The sequence below is a fragment of the Asparagus officinalis genome, chromosome 4 (assembly GCF_001876935.1).
Source record: "Asparagus officinalis chromosome 4, Aspof.V1, whole genome shotgun sequence".
Classification (NCBI taxonomy): domain Eukaryota; kingdom Viridiplantae; phylum Streptophyta; class Magnoliopsida; order Asparagales; family Asparagaceae; genus Asparagus; species Asparagus officinalis.
Window position 1 is genome coordinate 10,095,453 of NC_033797.1, and position 20,046 is coordinate 10,115,498.

The window sequence follows — 20,046 nt, forward strand, 5'->3', positions numbered from 1 at the left end:
CCATGAATAATGTGATTAAGGTTTAGCCATAAATAATGTGAAATGGGATTAGGTTTTTTACTTTTCAGTTGAGATTTGAGTTTAGGGTTTAGCCATGAATAATGTGATTTGGAATTAGGGTTTTTTGCTTTTTAGTTGAGATTTGGGTTTAGAGTTTAGCCATGAATATTGTGATTTGGGATTAGGATTTTATAAATAATTTTTAGTTATAATGTGATTTGGGTTTAGCCATGAATAATGTGAATTGAGATTAGGGTTGTTAGCCATTATTTGCTTTTCAGTTAAGATTAGGGTTTTAAATTTGATTTTAAATTAAGATTAATATTTTTAGTTATAATAGATTATTTACATATGATGAACTGCTAATTTTTAGCTTCGATGGCAAACTCTATACGCATTATTTGCCTTTTCAATGGGAGCCTTGACGTCGGATTGAATAGTATGTCTATGTATGAAGGAGGTTCTAGGAAAATGTTTATGCTATCTAAGTCATGTAATTTTGATGGAATGATGAATGAAATACACAAAGTTACTAAAATTAATAAAGCAGAGTATGCAATTAAGATGTTCTTCAACTGTCCGACAAATGAGAGTAGAACTATTGCTATGGAGATTACCGATGATGAGGAATTGAATGATATAAAACAATTAGTCGAGAGGCAAATGTCAATTAAGTTGCTCATTGAGAAGTATCTGATTCACGAATTTGCCCAAGTTTCACGACTTCAAGGAGAGTTTTCTTGGATGCTTGACTTAGACAATGAGTCGAGTGGTTTTATGATATCTCCAAGTCAGGATCCTTGGTTTCAACTACAACGTTTAAGTGGTCATTCTATTGGTGGGACGTCAAGTACTATTTTTAACGACGGTTTGGGCCATGTTACAGGTGACCTATCGGCCGGATCAATTGTAGAAGAAGAAGCAAATGATGACTCAGAAGATATTGAAGAAGAAAACGTGCAAATTAATAGCATGCAGGTGGCAGCTGGAATCGATGATGACTCCCGTTGGATGGAACAATTTAATGTTAATAATGATTATATAGAAGCTGAAGATTCGTTATCCGACGAGTTTCATAATGAGCATTGGATAAATATTTCCCAAGCTGAATTTGTTGATGTTGGTCCAAATTTTCAACAGCCTGAGGACTTCACTTTTAAAAAAGGGGAACATATTCGAGAGCAATGAAGCATTGATCTTTGCAATATAAGAATCATCTATCAAAAACTGGGTCAAATTCAAGACGGTAAAAACTAATACAACAAACTATTATGTAAAATGTTACTTTAACGAGAAGATTGAAATCGAGCATGCAAATGAGCAAGATGAGAGAAACAAAAAATGTCATTGGTTGCTAAATGCAACTGTGAGAAAAACATCAAATGGGCAATTTGTAATATTTAAATATTACGGACTTCATACATGTTGCAATCCGTCGGTGGATGTCGATGATTATTCTGCATCTTTCTCTTATATATGTAAGCTAATTATGCCTGAAGTTAGAACTGAACTTGATCTAAACGCAGGTCAGATATTTCAAAGGGTATATTACATGTGAGGCATTAAGAAATCTAAATATAAGGCATATGACACAAGAAGGAAAGCATTGTCTAAAATATTTGGAGATTAGGAAAAATTGTATGAATTACTTTCACAGTATCTTGAAGCTATCAAGTGAAATAATCTGGGTACTGAATATGAAATATTGTCCGAAGAGATTGCACCGGGGATGGAGAGGTTCACTCGAGTATTTTGGGCATTTGGTCCTGCTATATTTAGGGCTTCACTTTTTATCGTCCGTTATTGAGCATTGACGGTACACATTTATATAGCAAGTACAAAAGTGTACTTCTTGTAGCAACCAGTGTAGATGCAAATAGCGGTTTATTTCTTCTAGCATTTACAGTCGTGGAGGTAGAGGATACTTCTAGTTGGAAGTGATTCTTTGAACTTATATACAAGTGGATTACTAGTGTCCGTGCGCCAAGATTAATTATTTTTATCTCGGATAGGATGAAAGGAATTATAAGGACATTACATGAGGGTTTTGGTGCACCACATCAACATCGATATTGTTTAAGGCATATAAGAGATAATTTCAAGAAAAAACATGGTGAAATTAATTTGCAAAATCTTTTGTGACAAGCTGGGTGTGCAACCAATACATTAGTGTATGAACATTGTAGGGAGAAAATCAAGTCTTTGTCATTAGATGCACATAATTGAATTGAAAATAACTTAAAACCTCAATTCGAACATCGATGGGTATTATGTAAGGATGAGGGTGTATGGTTTTGCATGATGACAACTAATTGCTCCGAGAGCTATAACGGCGTTCTTAAAAGAACATGAGCTATGCCAATACAATCATTGGTTGCGAGAACGTTCTATAGGCTAAACGCATACTTCAACAAAAGGCGTGAGGATGGCGTAGACTGGACAACGCGTTACACACCAAAAAATGAGTCTATTTTGCATAGAAGAATTGAGGCAGCAAGATTATGTCAAATTACTGTATTCAATGACAATGAATGGCGGGTAAAGGATTAATAACAGTATCTACACCATTAAACTATTTAATGTTGATTGCACTTGCACATGTAACATACCACAACTCTAAAAAATACCTTGTGCACATATTCTTACGGCTTCTTCCAATCAGCCGAGGTGCTAGAATTCCATATAATCGATATTATTCACCGTAGTATTCAATGATTCACTACCAAAAAACATACAGTGAGAGTTTTTATCCACCAGATGATAGTCGGTATTATCCTGAATATACTGGACAACGTCTAATTCCACCTCAATACAAGAGACAAGCAAGTCAACCACGATCTGTGCGAATTAGGGGAACCATGGATCAAGGGCGAGGAGTTGTCAAGCATAAAAAATGTATCCTTTGCAAACAACCGGGACATACTCGACCTCGTTGTCCAGCTAGACCCAATAGATAGCAATTAATTGGTAATAATTGACAATAGTCAAATTTTGATATATTGTAATATAGAAACTGTATTTAGTATTTGATCGGTTATTGATATGTGCAGGTATCTACACCATGTAGCCTGGGCCGATTAGTGATGAGATCCTATATGACCAGCCTCGACACCGTTCACATATTATATCCTTTATAGAGGTAATTTAGTTTCTTATAATTTTAATATTGCATTCTTATAATATTGCATTCTTATACTTTCATTTGCTCTACAGAAAGGTCCGGATATCGTTATGATTGATCATAGCCTCGGCCATAGCCGTTGGCATCTAGAGGATAAGCGTATTATAGCCTCGGTTGGACGGGCCGGCTTCTTGACATGTTCAAAGCTTCGTTGGATGAGGCTCGATTGGCCCCTACTCACCGCTTTGATAGATAGATGGAGGTCAGAGACCAATATTTTCTACTTCTGAATGGGAGTCTACCATTACTCTACAGGATGTAGTCATGATACTCGGTCTTGGCATAGATGGTCCTTGTCTTCTTGACATGTTCAAAGCTTCGTTGGATGAGGCTCGATTGGCCCCTACTCACCGCTTTGATAGATAGATGGAGGTCAGAGACCAATATTTTCTACTTCTGAATGGGAGTCTACCATTACTCTACAGGATGTAGTCATGATACTCGGTCTTGGCATAGATGGTCCTTGTGTTACCGGTAGTAATAGACATTTTTGGCCGGACAAGTGTGAGGAGTTGTTAGGTGTAGCTCCAAAGTCAATGCCTGGAGGAAATATTAAATTGAAGTGGTTGAAAAGGACTTTCTCAGTGTCGTTGTCTATTGATGCACCACAAATATTAATTGAGCAACATGCACGTGCATACATTATGCACATGATCGGTTTAATATTATTTCCAGATTCGAGTAAAGATAAAATGCATGTCAGATATGTGTAATTAGTATTTACAATAATTGACATGAATTAGCTTATTTTAATAACTTAAAATGTTGTGAATATGCTAGGTGGTACCACTCATCGGAACTGGACACATGTGGTAATCTATCGTGGGGTAGTGTCGTTTTGACGTACCTATATCGAGAGATGTCCAAAGTGACATTCATGAAAAATAGTGACTTTAAAGGGTGCCTCAGCTTACTACAAGTATGGGCATGGGAGAGACTTCACTTGAAACTGAGACTATGCATGAATTTATAATTAGATGGACAAATTCTACTAGGATGCAGGTATTATATTTTTAACGTAGCAAATATAATTGTAGTTATCATTGTCGTACTGAATTTTGAAAACAACACAGATGGAATGTCCAAAAATGTTATAACGAAACCCCGGCTAGACAATGAGATTTTTACCGAAATGAGCTTGACCGTATGAAGATTTTTCAGATATCACTATTATAAAAATTAGCTTTTACTTCTATATATCAACTCTTCTATATATCAACTTCGGTTTTAATGATATGCAACAATTATAAAAAATACTCTGTAGACGGAATAGGAGCCCTACACCCAATTTCTCAATCTACCCCCGATATGCACAGAATACCCAGTTACATGGAGAGCCAAAGTTCCTCTAATATATTTCGAGATAGTAGAAATGCATGTACCGGACCACGTGCTTCAACAATTTGGTCTTGCACATGTTCCGGAGTTTGTTGAAAAAACAGAAGAAGGCAAAGAAAGGAGGCCAACAAAAGGACTGGGCAGCTAAGCATCAAAATTACATAAACAAATAGAATGATAAGACACTTTTGTATTGTTGAGCAAATTAAACCAACTCCTCAGGAATCAGATTACTACACTTGGTATTGAGGGATAACCAGAAGATGGATACTCCATGAGACCACAGCAACGGTTGAGTTGCAAAAAGGATATGTGCCTCGGGGTATAGATGAGAGAGAATTAGCAAATATTTTCAAATTTTATTTTTGAACAATTTAGTCCATTTTTATTGGTATTTCTCAATATTGCTAACTTGTGTTTTTTAAAAATTTTGCAGGTATAAGCAAGAGATGATGTTCAAACCATTGCAAATCGTGGCATGGAATTAGCTCAAGCAAGTAATAAAAAATTGAATATGAAATTTACATTATGTAATTTGAATTTTAAAGTAATTTTTGTATTTCGAATTTTTTGAATTATCCCTCGCAGGTACACCTCCCGAAGCACAGGAACATGCATCAATATATCAGTCAATAATGCGGAGGCTTCACCGAACTCACGAAGACCTTCATGATGGACGAGAGGTAACACAATTCGTATACACGCATCAACCACAACAAAGACGAGGACGACGCAAAAACGACAATGAAGCTGGCATTCCCAACATGTTGACAACGGAGCTGGATCGTCACAACCACAAATGCAACCGGATCACGAACTCGTCAAAGGTCGGGATGGAGGAGGCCGAAGACAAAGGAGGAGGAGAAGAGTTCTTGGATGTATATAAACTAATCAATATTGTTATATACATTACAATCCTATTTTGGTATGTACATTACAAACTTATTTCGGGATCAATGTTTTAAATATCGGATGTCGGGTTCATGTCGGATGGCTAAAATTCATATCGGATAATAAAAATCGGGGATATATCAGGGGACATTGACTAAATATCGGATTGTCATATCGGGTAGTACGCATATGTATAATATCATGTCCTAAATATAGGACATTGACTAAATATCGGATTGTCATATCGGGTAGTACGCATATGTATAATATCATGTCCTAAATATAATCTAAGCATTCATAAATTCAATATAATCGGGTAGTACGCATATGTATAATATCATGTCCTAAATATAATCTAAGCATTCATAAATTCAATATAACCATACTTTATAAATTCTATAGACTAAACATATAAAAAATAATAATATATGGATTTAGGTTCATAAATTCTTTCTATCGGGTTCATAAGGAACCCTTAAACATGAGAACGAGTCAAACGGGTTTGCGTATTTATCACTAAACCCAAACCCGATAACAAAAAATAGATCTTAAAAAAAATATCATATCGGTCGATTTTTCAAAGCTAAAAAATAGGTCAATATACCCGATATGACCCTGATATTTCCGATTTGACCCTGAAAACCGATATACGAGTTGAAAACGTTCATGTCGTGTCGGTCAAGCCCTCAAACCGATATGTTGGCCGACGTGTCGGACATGTCGACCGATATTTAAAACCTTGTTCGGGATGTGAGATGGTTTTTGGTTTTGTGGCCGAGACTGTGGTGTGATTTATTGGATTTGTAAGTTGGTTTGTGGCGTGATTTGTTGGATTTGTAAGTGGGTTTTTGGTGTGATTTGTTGAATTTGTAAAAGAGTTTGTGTTTGTGGTGTAATTTATGATTTTTAGATTTAATATGAGTTTATACAGGGAATTGACAGGAAATGCAATGGTGTAATTTATGATTTTTAGATTTGATACATGAGTTTATACAGGGAATTGACAAAAAAAGAAAAAAACATGTGCATGTTTTTGTGCACAGGAAATGCACGGGATTGCTAGTCCCGTGCATTTCGTTTTGTGCCCCCGAAAAGCACGGGTCTGTCAGTCCCGTGCAATTGGTTTGTGACGCAAAAAATCTATTTTTTACTCGGGACTATCAGTCCCGAGTAAAAAAGCAAAGACTATCCGAAAGAACAAATAAAATGCACGGGACTGCTAGTCTCGTGCACAATGTTACATTAAACGCTGAGCGCTTCTAAACGTCGGACTTGACGCTCAGCGCTTAGTCGTCTAGGCGGGCGCCTAAACGGTTTCTGGACGTTTTTTTTCTTTCTTCATTGAAGTGGTGATCGATGAGGTTTTACTGAAGGTCGAAGGAGGTAGTGGAGGTGTTCATATTTAGAGGTTAATAGAGTTTGGAGACGTGTAGGCTACGACACATAAAATCACAATCAATGCCTGCAATCCACGTAAGCAGACAATGCTCTCCTAAACGCTCGTAAAATCTAGGTGGTAAGCCTAAATATCGTCTAGATGCTAGGCGCTAGTTAGGCGACCTAGGTACCGCCTAGGCCTAGGCATACGTCTAAACGGACTAGACGGATGTTTTTTAAAACAGTGCATGTACATTTCAATTGCTGGCCGAACTACACGGGACTACTAGTCCCGTGTAGCTCGAAAAACATCATTGCTGCAAAACCGACACTTTTCCGAAGAAAAGGGTCGGTTTTGCAAATTAATTTCTAATCGGGTTGATTTTGCTATATAAAATTGAAAAATGACTCATTTTAAAAATTTGTCCTCACTTTTTTCATTCTGATCTTACAATCGAGAAACCTAAATCTTACCATTTCTCTCCCTCTAGATTTAGATCTAGATTTCTCTCCTTTTCAGACAATTGATCGATCTTTTATTTTGTTTCTTTTTCTTTCATCAGAACCATTAATAGTGCAGTTCATTAATTCAATCTATTGTTGAGGATTATTTTTTATCTTTTTAAATTCTAAAGAGATACGAATTTAATTTTTACAAATCATTTTATTTAAGACTTTGCAATACATATATTGAGGACAAGGAACCTTTTGTCTAAGTAAGGAGTCCAATATATAGATTATTTCTCATTTGAAGCCTCCATATGTCAGTGTCATCAACAATGTCCAGTTAAAGATAACTAAATCCTCTTAATGCAAAATGATAAGCAAGAAATGCTAGCTTTACAAGATAAAATATGTTTTAATTACAGAATCAGAGATCAACTTGCTATATTAAGCATTGGGATTAAGCTTTTTATATCCAAAATGACTCTAGGAGTCCGACGATGAACTTTATACTCTTCAGCATAAAACACAGCAGGATTACATGAATAAATGAAGCTAATTGTAAAACTCAATCGATTACTCCTGGAGTTCGAAAAATATAAAACTTTATTAAAAAATAAAAGTAAACTCCATTTTTTTAATAAAGTTTAAACTCCATTTTTTTAAATAAGGAAATAAAAACTTTCATGAACTTCAAACTGTAGATCAAAGAGAAAAATCACTCAAATTTAAAAATGACAAATAATCTATAAGGTCTATTATTAACAAAAAGCCATAACACGGATATTCTAAGAATTTGAACTGTATAAAACTCTTAGAAAATAAAAATTAGATTCAGATTTCTCCTAGGAGAAAGGGGGAGGTGCCATCCTAAGCTTGAGAATTTGGCTCTTTTTTTTAATGTCGTATGACAAAAGAGAAGGTAAAGGAAAGCTACCAACTTGCGGTAATCAATCAGGCAAGACTTTTATGTATAAGCCCTTGAGGATTTCACCTTTAGATATAAACATTAATTGTTTCCAACTAATTCCTTAAAATGCCAAAGATTTGCTGCAAATTATAAACTACCATGTCATAAAACCCCAGGAAATTTCCTGCGCAGCCAGCTCACCTCCCGTTATACACACACACACTAGTTCACATGCACGTGCAATGCACATGATTAATATTGCTATTTATTTTTTAGTTTAATTCTTTACTATAACTCAGTCAAATTCATTTCGAGACGAAATCTCTAAACATTGATTATTGAATATGCTCTAATTTTTATTTAAATATTTTAAAAAAATATGAAAGTGATTTTTTTTAAATTTCTAACTTGTGACAGAGGTTATTATTATTATTTAATGATTTAGAGGACTTGCAATTTAAAGGGTTCTTTCTTTGCAATTTATAAAACTTTTAGGATGTTTTCTACAAATAAAAATTTGTTTAAGGACTAGTTATAATTTCTATATTTCCAGCGTATTGTAAGGTTTGATCATTGTTTAAGGCTATTAATAAATTTTAGGGTTTTTGCTATTTTTTAAACTTTTGGGATATTTTCTCTAAATTTTAAAATTTTATTACGCTACCTACAATTCTCATATCTTAGTGTATTGCTAGGTTTGAAATTCTCGAGGTTTTTTAAAATTTTGAACTTCAAGGGTTTTTTGTAAATTAAAACTTTAAGGGTGCTTTATGAAAATTACATATTATTTATGAGTCTATTTTTAATTCCTAAATTTTTAATGTAATGTTATTAAGGGGTTAAAATTCTCATGGTTTTTTCGTGAACTTTTAATTATGAGGGCATTTTTTGCAATTTTTACACTTTTAGGTTGTTTTAAGCAAATTAAAAATATTTTTGGTTCTACTTATAATATAACTCTCATATTTTTCCAATGTACTGCTAGGTTTAATTTTTTTATTTTTATGGTGTTTTTACAATTTTTAAAAAAAAATTAGGGTTTTTGGTAAATTACAAGTTCTTTATGTGCAGTTTGGAATTCTTATAAATTCTTTAGGGGCTACTGTTCAATATTTTCTTAAGTTGCTAGCTTCTAGAAAAGAAAACGTAAGCTTCTCAGTTTAGTTACATATAGTAACAAAAGACTAATTGTTTAAAAACTATATTTCATAGAGATATGGTTTAAAGGCTTACTGTAGGTAGAGTTAGAGCTGAGGAGAATTTGTGAAATAAGTTTAGTTGTACGAATGAATAAATTTTTGTTATACTATAGAACAGTAGCTTGCTTTCTAGAATCATAGCACCTCTTATGAACAATTATGAGAAAAAATGAATTAGATATGTAAAACACTATTTTTATCATCAATTGCGGGATGTTACGAGGAAAGGAACAAAGTGCACAACTTGCATGATTAAGAAAACAAAAAGAAAAAAGAGAAAAAAGGAGGGGGGAAAAAAGGACTTTACATTGAACCAATTATATAGTTACAGAGTAAACATCAAAAAATGGAGTTTTTTTTAAACCTTTTTTACTAAATAATTAGCAAAACCGACCGTTTTGCTAATTATTTAGCAAAAACGACCTCTTTTTGACCAACAGGCCAAGAAGATGTCGTTTTTAAAAAACTATCTATTTAAAACATACGGGACTGCTAGTCTCATATGTTTAGTCACCATTAAATTAGCGGGTAATATCACCCAAAAATCTACGGGACTACTAGTCCCGTAGGTTTTGGGTATGAGCTACATCACACCCAGCAAATCTACAGAACTAGTAGTCCTGTAGATTTGTCTTGGGCTTCTACTTAACATACGAAACTACTAGTCTCGTACGTTAAGCAGAAACTCTGCTTGTTTGTGCCCGACAAATCCACGGGGCTAGTAGTCCTGTGGATTCAGTCGGGCTATATAAGCTTAGTTGTGCCCCAAATTAGGGCACAGCAGCCAATTTTCTATCGCTCTCTTTCTCCCCTAGCCGAAACCCTGATCTCTCTCTCCCAAACCCAATCTCTCTCCCAATCCCTCTCACTCAATCTCTCTCACTCTTTCGATTCTCTCCCAACTCACCTCTTCCTCCCTCAAATTTCTCTCTTATCCTCTCTAAACTCATTCTTGCCAAGCCCTAATTGAGATCTTACCCAAAGATCACTCCGACATTGTTGAATTTCGACATTGTTTAGTCTCTCCGACGCCGACGAAATTTAAAACTTCATCAAGGTATAAATTTCATATTTTTGTCATAATTTTCTCTATTATTTAGTTAATATTGTAGTTTGGAAGTAATTGTATATTTAAAATAAATATTTTAATTATGATTCTCTATTATTTAGTTAATATTGTAGTTTGGAAGTAATTGTATATTTAAAATAAATATTTTAATTATGATAATCAATATGAAAAAAATCTAATAATAAATATTTTAATTATGATAATCAATATGAAAAAAATCTAATTTGCATATGATGAATTTTAATTCTTTAGTCAAAATGGCGAATGGAATACCGGTTATTTGCTTATTCAATGGAAAACTAAGTGTTGAAATGAATAATATGTCTATAAACGAAGGAGGATCTAAAAAATGTTCATGTTATCTAGAAATTGCAATTTCGATAGAATGATGGAGCAAATATATAGTTACTAGAATTAATCATGCAGAAAATGTCATTAAGGTCTTCTATAATTGTCCGATAAATGAAAACAGAATAATTGTTGTCAAGATCATCAATGATCTAGAAAAATGTTCATGTTATCTAGAAATTACAATTTCGATAGAATGATGGAGCAAATATATAGTTACTAGAACTAATCATGCAGAAAATGTCATTAAGGAAACAGAACAATTGTTGTCGAGATCATCAATGATCTAGAAAAATGTTCATGTTATCTAGAAATTGCAATTTTGATAGAATGATGGAGCAAATATATAGTTACTAGAATTAATCATGCAGAAAATATCATTAAGGTCTTCTGTAATTGTCTGATAAATAAAAATAGAACAATTGTTATAGAGATCAACAATGATCAAGAATTGAGTGACATGATACAACTTGCGAAAAAGCAAATCTCAATCGAATTGTTCATTGAAAATATTCTAATATCTAGGGTTGCCAAAGCTTCATATGGTCATGGAGAGTTCTCCAGCATGCTTGAAAATCAAATTTCATTCTCTCAAAGTGTCTTGCACTTAGAAAATGAATCGGGTGCAATGTCAAACAACGTGTTCCACAACGCGTTGGGTCAATGTTTCAGTTAATTTACCGGTTGGTTCTATTAGAGAAAAGGATGAGAATGAGGATGCATATGCATATGATGATTATAAAGATGTTGAAGAGGAGGAACATCTTGATAGTATGAAGTGTGCAATTGGAGGAACCGATAATGACGCTCGTTGGATGGATGAATATTGTGTAAACAACGATTATGTAGAGTCTGAAGAATCGTTATCAGAAGAGTTTCAAAATGAGGAGTGGATAAATGCCTCACAAGCTGAGTTCGTTGAGCTTAGTTCTAATTTCGATCGACCCAAGGACTTCACTTTTAAAAAAGGAGATCTTTTCGAGAATAAGAAAACCTTAGTTTTCGCTATACGTGAATGGGCAATCAAGAATCGGGTCAAATTCAAACCGGTGAAAACCAATACAACTAGCTGCTATGTAAAGTGCTACTTCAACGAGAAAGCTCAAAGAGAGTATACAAGTGCTCAAGACGAGAGAAATCGAAGTATCAATGGAAGCTTAATGCAGCTGTTAGGAAAAAACCTAATAAAAGTTTATTACAGAGACGCAAAATTTAGATGGACAGATTCTACAAGGTTGCAGGTAAAAAAAATCGAATTTAATTAATAAAAATAATAATTTTAACTTTTAAATTCAGGACTAGAACCTACCTTATATCATACATGCAGATGTAATGTCCAAAAATGCTATGACGAGGCCCTGGCAAGACAGTTAGATTTTTACAGAGGAGAGCTCGACCGGATAAAAATTTATCAGGTATCAAATTTGAATTTAAGTTATTTAAAGCTACCGTTGTATTTCAAAGAGTTATTAATATATGAAATATTTTGTAGTTCGAGAGGCAGTCATACACACCTTACCTATCTCGTTTATCACTGATTTGTATGGAGGGACACGGTATATGGAGAGCCAGAGTTTCTCTCATTTGTTTTGAAATTGTAGAGATGCACGTGTCAGATCGCGTGCTTAGACAGTTTGGTTTCGCACAGCACGCTCCATAATATGTCGAATAAATAGAGAGAAAGACGTTTAAGAGTAGGCATCAAATTGATTGGCGGCATGTGCATCATCCATACATTGCTAGATGGAATGATCGGCATCAACTTATTGTCGAGCAGCTTTATCCCTCGATGGAAGAAATCGATTACATTAGATGGTATTGGGGAATTACCAGACGGTGGATAATCCCTCAAACCACGCCTCTAGTCGATGAAATTGATATAAGCTCCCAACAAGCAAGATATGTACCAAGAGGTGTAGATGAGAGAGAATGGGTAAGTTAATTGCGTAAATTAGAATAGTTTTTTCAATCTCTTGTTAGCTTTTGGTTGCTTATATATTATTATATTTTTTATATAATTGTAGATAAACGTTATGGACGAGATAGAAGGGATTGTAAATGAGGGCATAGCTACCGCCACAAGAGATTCAGTGCATGTATCGATATTGCATCGGATAGTGACGAGGGTTTGTAGAGCTTTTCATCATACTCATGAGGATTAGCATGAAGGTCGTGAGCAAATGGCGCATGAGGAGAGGTTATATGCACGCCGACGAAGACGTGGTAGATCTTGCACGAACGACGATGAAGCTAGTCTGTCACAGCCCCACACACAACCAGAGAGCGAGCACATACAAGCTCAAGTCGAAGGAGGCCGCCGACAATCTGAGCAGGTGCGAACAGGGAGACAACGGGGGAGGGGTGGACTTTTAGGTTGTTAGCTTTTCTTTTTAGACTATATATTGTCGTATGGATAGACTTGATACACTTGAATTTGTTTAGCTTAGAGTATATATTGTCGTATGGATAGACTTGATACATTTGGATTTGTTTAGAGTATTTTGTCGTGTTGATATGTATGTGACGTATCTATTGTGTTGTGATGTTGTGAATTGATTAAATGTGTTATTATCCGGTATTTATATTTCTAAAATTTATAACTTTTATAAATATTATATTGCATATCAATGTATACGAAATGGGTGCTATATTTTGCGCAATTTTTGGTCAAAAAACACTGTATATGTAGCAATAGAGGCATATGCATGTTTTGTGCATGTTTAGAGGATGTCCAGCAAATCCACGGGACTAGTACTGAAACTTTCTGCTTAACGTACGGGACTAGTAGTCCCGTACGTTAAGCAGACGCCCTAAACAACCCGTAGATTTGCTAGGTGTGATGTAGACCACACCCAAAATCTACGGGACTACTAGTCCCGTAGGTTTTCTGGGTGGTATTAGCCGTCAATTAATGGCGACTAAACATACGGGACTAGCAATCCCATATGTTTCGAATAGACAGTTTTTTAAAACGACCATTTTTAGCATGTTTGCCAAAAAGAGGTCGTTTTTGCTAAATAATTAGCAAACGGTCGGTTTTGCTAATTATTTAGCAAAAAATATCTTTTTTAAAAAAAAACTCCCAAAAGCAATTTGAAGGCTTAATTGAAACGATTTGTAACAAAGAAAACTTGACAATAACAATATCAAATCACAGAGATGCTAATAATCTTGCTAATAAACATGCTAAAAATACCAACTTTGCTGCAGAAAATTAAAAACCTAAATATGAAAAGGCTACTAAAATTATGGGGTACTTCCAGTGTTATAACTCAAGAAAAATTTTAATCAATAAAGACAACAACAACAACAACAAGAAAAGGGAAATAAAAGCTATTACAAAAATTGCAAAGAAAAATAGCATACGACGAAAAAGGAACATACATATTGAAGGAGATGAAAGTGTTTTGAAATAGTGTTATTCTTGATTTATATGTATAGACATGAGATGTTGCATGTGAGAGGATAATAATTGTAAATAGAGTTTTATTTGGATAACAATTATATAATTTGTTGAAGTTTAAAATTTTTAGTACGTGAGATTAGGATAGGATAGAGGAGGATAACAAATTTCATATAATTAATCGAGGTTGACTGTATGTATTTGTTAATGTATTTATTATTAGTTCAGGTAGTAGCACTAAACAATTTCAAACTGAATTGAGATGTAATTGACGATTTGTTAATATAGAATTCGATAAATATCTGAAACTGATAACAATTTCAAATGGACATTCACACACACACACACAATAAAATAAGTGTAAGACAATAAAAGGACATATATGTTGAAGGAGACGAAAGCGCTATTAAAATTGTGTAATTCTTGGTTCATGTATATATAAGCATGAGATGTTGCATGAGAGAGGTTAACATTCGTAAATAGAGTTTTATTTGGATAAAAATAATATAATTTGTTGAAGTTTGAAATTGTTAGTACGTGAGATTAGGATGGGATCAAGCGGGATAAAAATTTCATATAATTAGTTTAGTTGAGGTCGACTGCATTTATTGTTAATGTATTTGTTATTATTTTATTTGTTATTATTTTATTATTAGTTCACGTATTAACACTAAACAATTTCTAACTGAATTGAGTTGTAATTGATGTGTTTGTTAATATGTCATTTGATAACGTATAATATTTGTAACGCATAACAATTTCAAACTGAAATTCATATGCTTTTTGGTTCTATTTATTAGTAGTTGACATATTTTTTAATATGTACATTTACCATGGAATATTTTTATCAAACTCACACTTTACTATGTATATATTAAATAAGAATTCATCATAATGGTTTGGTATTTGAGTCCCGAGGGTATTTTCGTCTACCGAAAGATTTTACCGAACTCATGTTTTTAAAGGTAGTATCAAGTATTATATATATATATATATATATATATATATAACTCTTGTGCACGGTGTTGGGTGGTACTATTTTTCATCTATAGCGAGATGAAAGCCCACCTTTTATATATCCTAAATTTAATGTATACTGATATGCAAAAGAGATGTATCAAGGACTGAAAAGTCAAATTTTTAATGCATGAATGATGTGGCAACAGTTCAAGTTGATTTGGTAAATGCATTTATATACTATCCACTTTCTCAAAATAGACACATAACTATTCTGATAATGATTGAATTGTATTACTAGGAAAGGTTTTTAATTATCTTGTCATCTAGACCTCAAAATCCATCTCGTAGGTAACTCAATTCTGGCATCTAAACTGAGCAGATTTATTTCAACAAATTTAAAGAAGCTCGATCTTGCAGCTACCAATGTATTATAAAATCATGAGAAAAGAGCATCATAAAAGGAAAAGCGAACCAGGTTATATTGACCTCATCTTTTAATCCACACACGTGTGCATATATGTGAACACACGCCTATACATGCTGGCAAGCACAAAAAATTATATTAGAGTATATGACAGTGTAGTGATGCTCAAAAAATAGGTAAACTATAACAAGGAGAAAATGAAAATGAGATATCTGAATGTTTCAATCTGAAACTCATATTTCTACTAGAAACAAACAATAAGATAGCCGTACAAAGTGATAAACAATCATAAAGAAATAATCAGAATTGAATAGGGAAATCTTATCTTTTATAGATATCAATTACCTGATTAGAAGAGCTTAATTCCTTCCTGTACGAAAAATCAAATAAAATATTTATTTAAAGTTAAACATAATGATATAAAAACTACAAAATGTCACATTTAACTACCTCTTGCGAAGTGAGACATGAAGAGTATCCATAAAAGCAGAAGGAAACTTCTCAAAAAGCATGTGAACAGCTTCTACAGATCTAATCTGAAAAGAGGACACAAGTGGAAAACCCTCACCAACCAGACAAACTAAATAAATGCAGTTCTTTCAAGGAAAAATAAAGGTAGGGAGCATAGCATACTAATAAGTATTAAAAACACAAAGATGTAGATGACGAGGAAAATTAGTATGCCATTGAAAATGGTACATGTCAAACTTCAAACTAGATGATAAATAGATTCTTAAAACATATTTTCCAATAATGCATGCAGTCAGAAACCATAAGCAAAGAATAAGGGCAAAAGGAAAGAAGGTAAAATGAAAAAAAAGAACAAGAAAAAAAACTAGAAAAAGATATTTTCTAATAAAAATCTAAAAATATTAAATACAGAAAAACAAATTAAACTAAAAAGAGAAAGAAACAATCACCTCCCCCAAGCGGTCTCTGGCTCCAAGTAGAAACCCACAAACAGCAGACAATACGGTGTAGAAAATATGTATATCTAAAAGATAAACCTGCAAAGAAATAAAGAACCAAGTCAAACAACTTTTCTAAGAGAAATCGACATGCAGAATGCTAATACACACCAAGATAAGTAACACTGCAATCAATGTAATTGTAGCTCAAGTCAACAAAGAAACAGCAACAGCCACTAGAATAATAATTTCTTGTACCTTTGATTACCCACGATACAATATAGGCATTCATAAATCCTATTTTATCGATGTATGATCTAGGATTTTGATTTTTTATCTATATATCTACAACCAAATATGTATAAAATGCTTAGGAACACAAAAACATGTTTACACAATGAAGGCGATGCGACCGAATGATTGATGGAGCGACGAGGAGACAGCAGGGCGGTGCCTGCTAGTCCAACAGATTGATTGTCTGTCAGTGGTTCCCAATGATCAGACAGACAGGCGTACTGCCAATCAGACCTGGCAATCTGGCTAAGCGGTACATCTACATTTCAGAGTGGTTGGTCAAACCAACCTGCAAACTGTCCTTACACATGTTTATTTGTCCATACATTGCTCCATGATGTTTCAATGATATGATACAGACCCGAGACAATTGCATATGACATTCTTTTGATCAAAAAATTATTATTGACATCAATGTTTGACAAATAGACAACCTAGTGTAGAAACATATTAGAGACTAAATAGACAACCTAGTGTAGAAACATATTAGAGACTATGTACGTGATTCCAAATGCTGATGAGTTCTAAGGGATGTTGGGGGCGTCTTTGACATGATAACAAATAGGAATGGTATGAAATAATGAATGACGGAATGATAGAATAATGTGGTAACTTATGAATATACACGAGAGTAGTGTGATGCTCAGTGTTAACGTGGTGAATCAGGGGGCGATCCACGAACAATGAGACTAGTATAGCTGCACGTCCCAACAATGGATACAGACAAGGTTTCTATGTAATGCTCGTTGTCCATGGAATTCCAGGTATGGGTGTTATAGCGGCCATTATGGATGCCGATGGATCCATAACAGTGACAGTGAATGCTCTTAATGCATTTGAGGTTATTGCAATCTAGTGAATAACATGTTGTATACATAATTAATAGGATAAAATAGTGGGTTAAAGGGGGAATAGTCACTGCAGGTATCATCAGCCGAATGGGGGCATGATAAGCGGACCCATACTGGGACATGTTAATTGTCATATAGCCAAGAAGACAGCTCTTCCCCCTTCTGACCCAAGTCTCCTGATTTTACAGTCCAAATAAGATCATATTAGTTAAACACTAAATAGAGATGCACTAGTTGGCACACACAACGTGTTTAGAATCATGATAAATTAACTGTTATGAAACATTTCTATCACACTTGACAGTGACAACGAGTTTAGGATCGTGATAAATTAATTGTTATGCAAATGTTTCTATCACACTTGATGGTGATTCATCTTACTCATACGTCGGTTACTTGTCCTTTAACTATATTGTGCAATAGCAATAGCTAGCATTGAATTACTTCCTTTTGCTATTCATGTCTTTTTCAGTTGTCTTCAATCGCTTGAAGATACTGACTGGGATTTGCTCTGACAATCCCAAGCGTTTGTTTTCCTTCTTACCAGGTTTCGCTGATGGTTGCAGGCTCATTTAGTCAGATCTCACTCAATGTTAAAAGGTATTTTGGGTGGACCCCAAGCCACAGGTTAGTAAATTGAAATATTCATATGTTTCATATATTCAAGTCTAAAACTCAATTTCTTTTACCTTTCAATATTAAAATAATAATAGGATATCTAGAATGTGTATAGCTAGAATTAAAATAAAAGAATAAAAATAACTAGATCGTAGGCTTTAGTATGTATTTTTATCGGGATTTTTGGAGTACCAAGCACTGTCGGCTTGTCACGTGCCCTTCCATACATAATTAGGTGACAGGGCATGACAGATACAGACCATAATCCTGAGCTAAAGCACTTGTCAAAACATAAGCTAATGTTTAAATTGAGGGCTCAAGATAGAGAACACTGAGCTTCCCTGCTCTCACATCTGTCTTCTTAAAAGCTTTGTCTATTCTCCCTGATTCTTGTCTTGAACTTCCAATGCCCCCTCTCCTTTTTTTATCAATTTTCTTCCCTACCGAAAATCTTTCTGCTTATTCGATAATTTCCCTGTTAGCAAAAACAGTCATCATCTATTCCCTCTCAGTTACTAGTTGATGCAGAAGCATGATAATAAACCAAACTACAAATCTGGCAAGGCAGAAAGAAACAATAATCAACTAACATATTATGGATCTGTGTTAATAAAGACGAATCATTTGGTGAGATACTAGATGGTGGTTGTAGCATCACTGTACTCAGCTCAATAAAGCAAAAAAGGACATAGGTAGATATCATTTTTTACTGGAGGTGGCAATTATGTCGCGCAAAATTATTCTCCTGAGAAACAAAAATAAGTACACTGATAGTTTTCAAAACATATATACCTTGAAAGTCTATAGTGGTCCACAGGACCTCAGGTGTAACAAAACGATACATTAAGGATCAACTTTCAACAATATCATAAATAACAGACAAATGTTAACAACCCATTCTACTGTTAAATGATACTCACACAGAAAACTGGTGCCCATAAGCTCAGAATTGTCAACGCATTGTGATTATCTGTGAATGACACAGAAAAGAAAATTTCAGCCATGCGAATTCCAAAATAATGCAAAAAAAAAAGCAATGAAAAAGATAGCACCGATACTAGAAGACCCAGCTTAGACTCTAGACACTTTCAAGGTACAGAGAATTTAAAGGCAAGCACATTAGTTGATGAGAACAATAATGGCAATTTTCATATTTGTTATTTGACGTTCTTTTATTTTAGTTTTGAATAAGGAAGATTTGGCAAGTTTGATTAGATCTTAATTTAGTTTTAATTTAGTTTTAATTGTGGGAAATTTGAGGGATTTTTCTATTTTGGTAGGATTTTAATTTTTGAATTTTGAATTTTGGGTCAAGTTTAGTATTTAATCAGTTTTTAGTATCCGAGTGATTTGAGGAATCTGATTGATTTTGAGAGATTTTGTTATTGCTTTATAAAAGCATTGTTGTAATCAGAACGAAAAAATAATGAAGAATTGAATGAAATATTTTGTTAGCTGATATTTGGTGTGAAATCTTGGGTGTGAAACCCTAGGCTGACTTTTTACCTCTGCCACAAACAGCCGACAAACCCCCCTGTATTCTCTTCTTCACCCGCCAACTTCATCTCTCCTCCTCCTACTTAGTCGCCAACACCCAGCTCCTCCCCTTCCTAAGCAGTCGCACGCCTTCATCCCCTCTCCTGCTCTCCTCTCTTTTCCCACCAGAACCGCCCCACCCCTACCAAGCAACCGACACCTCCTCCTCATCCCTGTTCTTCTCTTTTCTCACAACCGTCGACCTCATCTACTCCCCCTTGCTCTTTCCTCCTCCGACCTCCAGCACCTCCCCTCTGCTCCATCCCCTGATTCCCCCATCCTCAGGCAACCCGAC

The 20,046-nt window shown here is 34.4% G+C and overlaps 1 protein-coding gene across 1 annotated transcript in view; it reads right to left on the reverse strand.

The window, feature by feature from the left end:
- Nucleotides 1-20,046, reverse strand: part of LOC109836581 (callose synthase 9) — a 77,383-nt gene that overhangs the window by 35,641 nt on the left and 21,696 nt on the right. Inside the window, exons 20-23 of the mRNA XM_020404530.1 lie at nt 19,136-19,185; nt 16,465-16,551; nt 15,995-16,080; nt 15,890-15,914 (exon numbers count right to left, since the gene is read on the reverse strand). Coding sequence (XP_020260119.1) covers nt 15,890-15,914; nt 15,995-16,080; nt 16,465-16,551; nt 19,136-19,185 — 248 coding nt within the window. The remainder of the gene's footprint in view (nt 1-15,889; nt 15,915-15,994; nt 16,081-16,464; nt 16,552-19,135; nt 19,186-20,046) is intronic.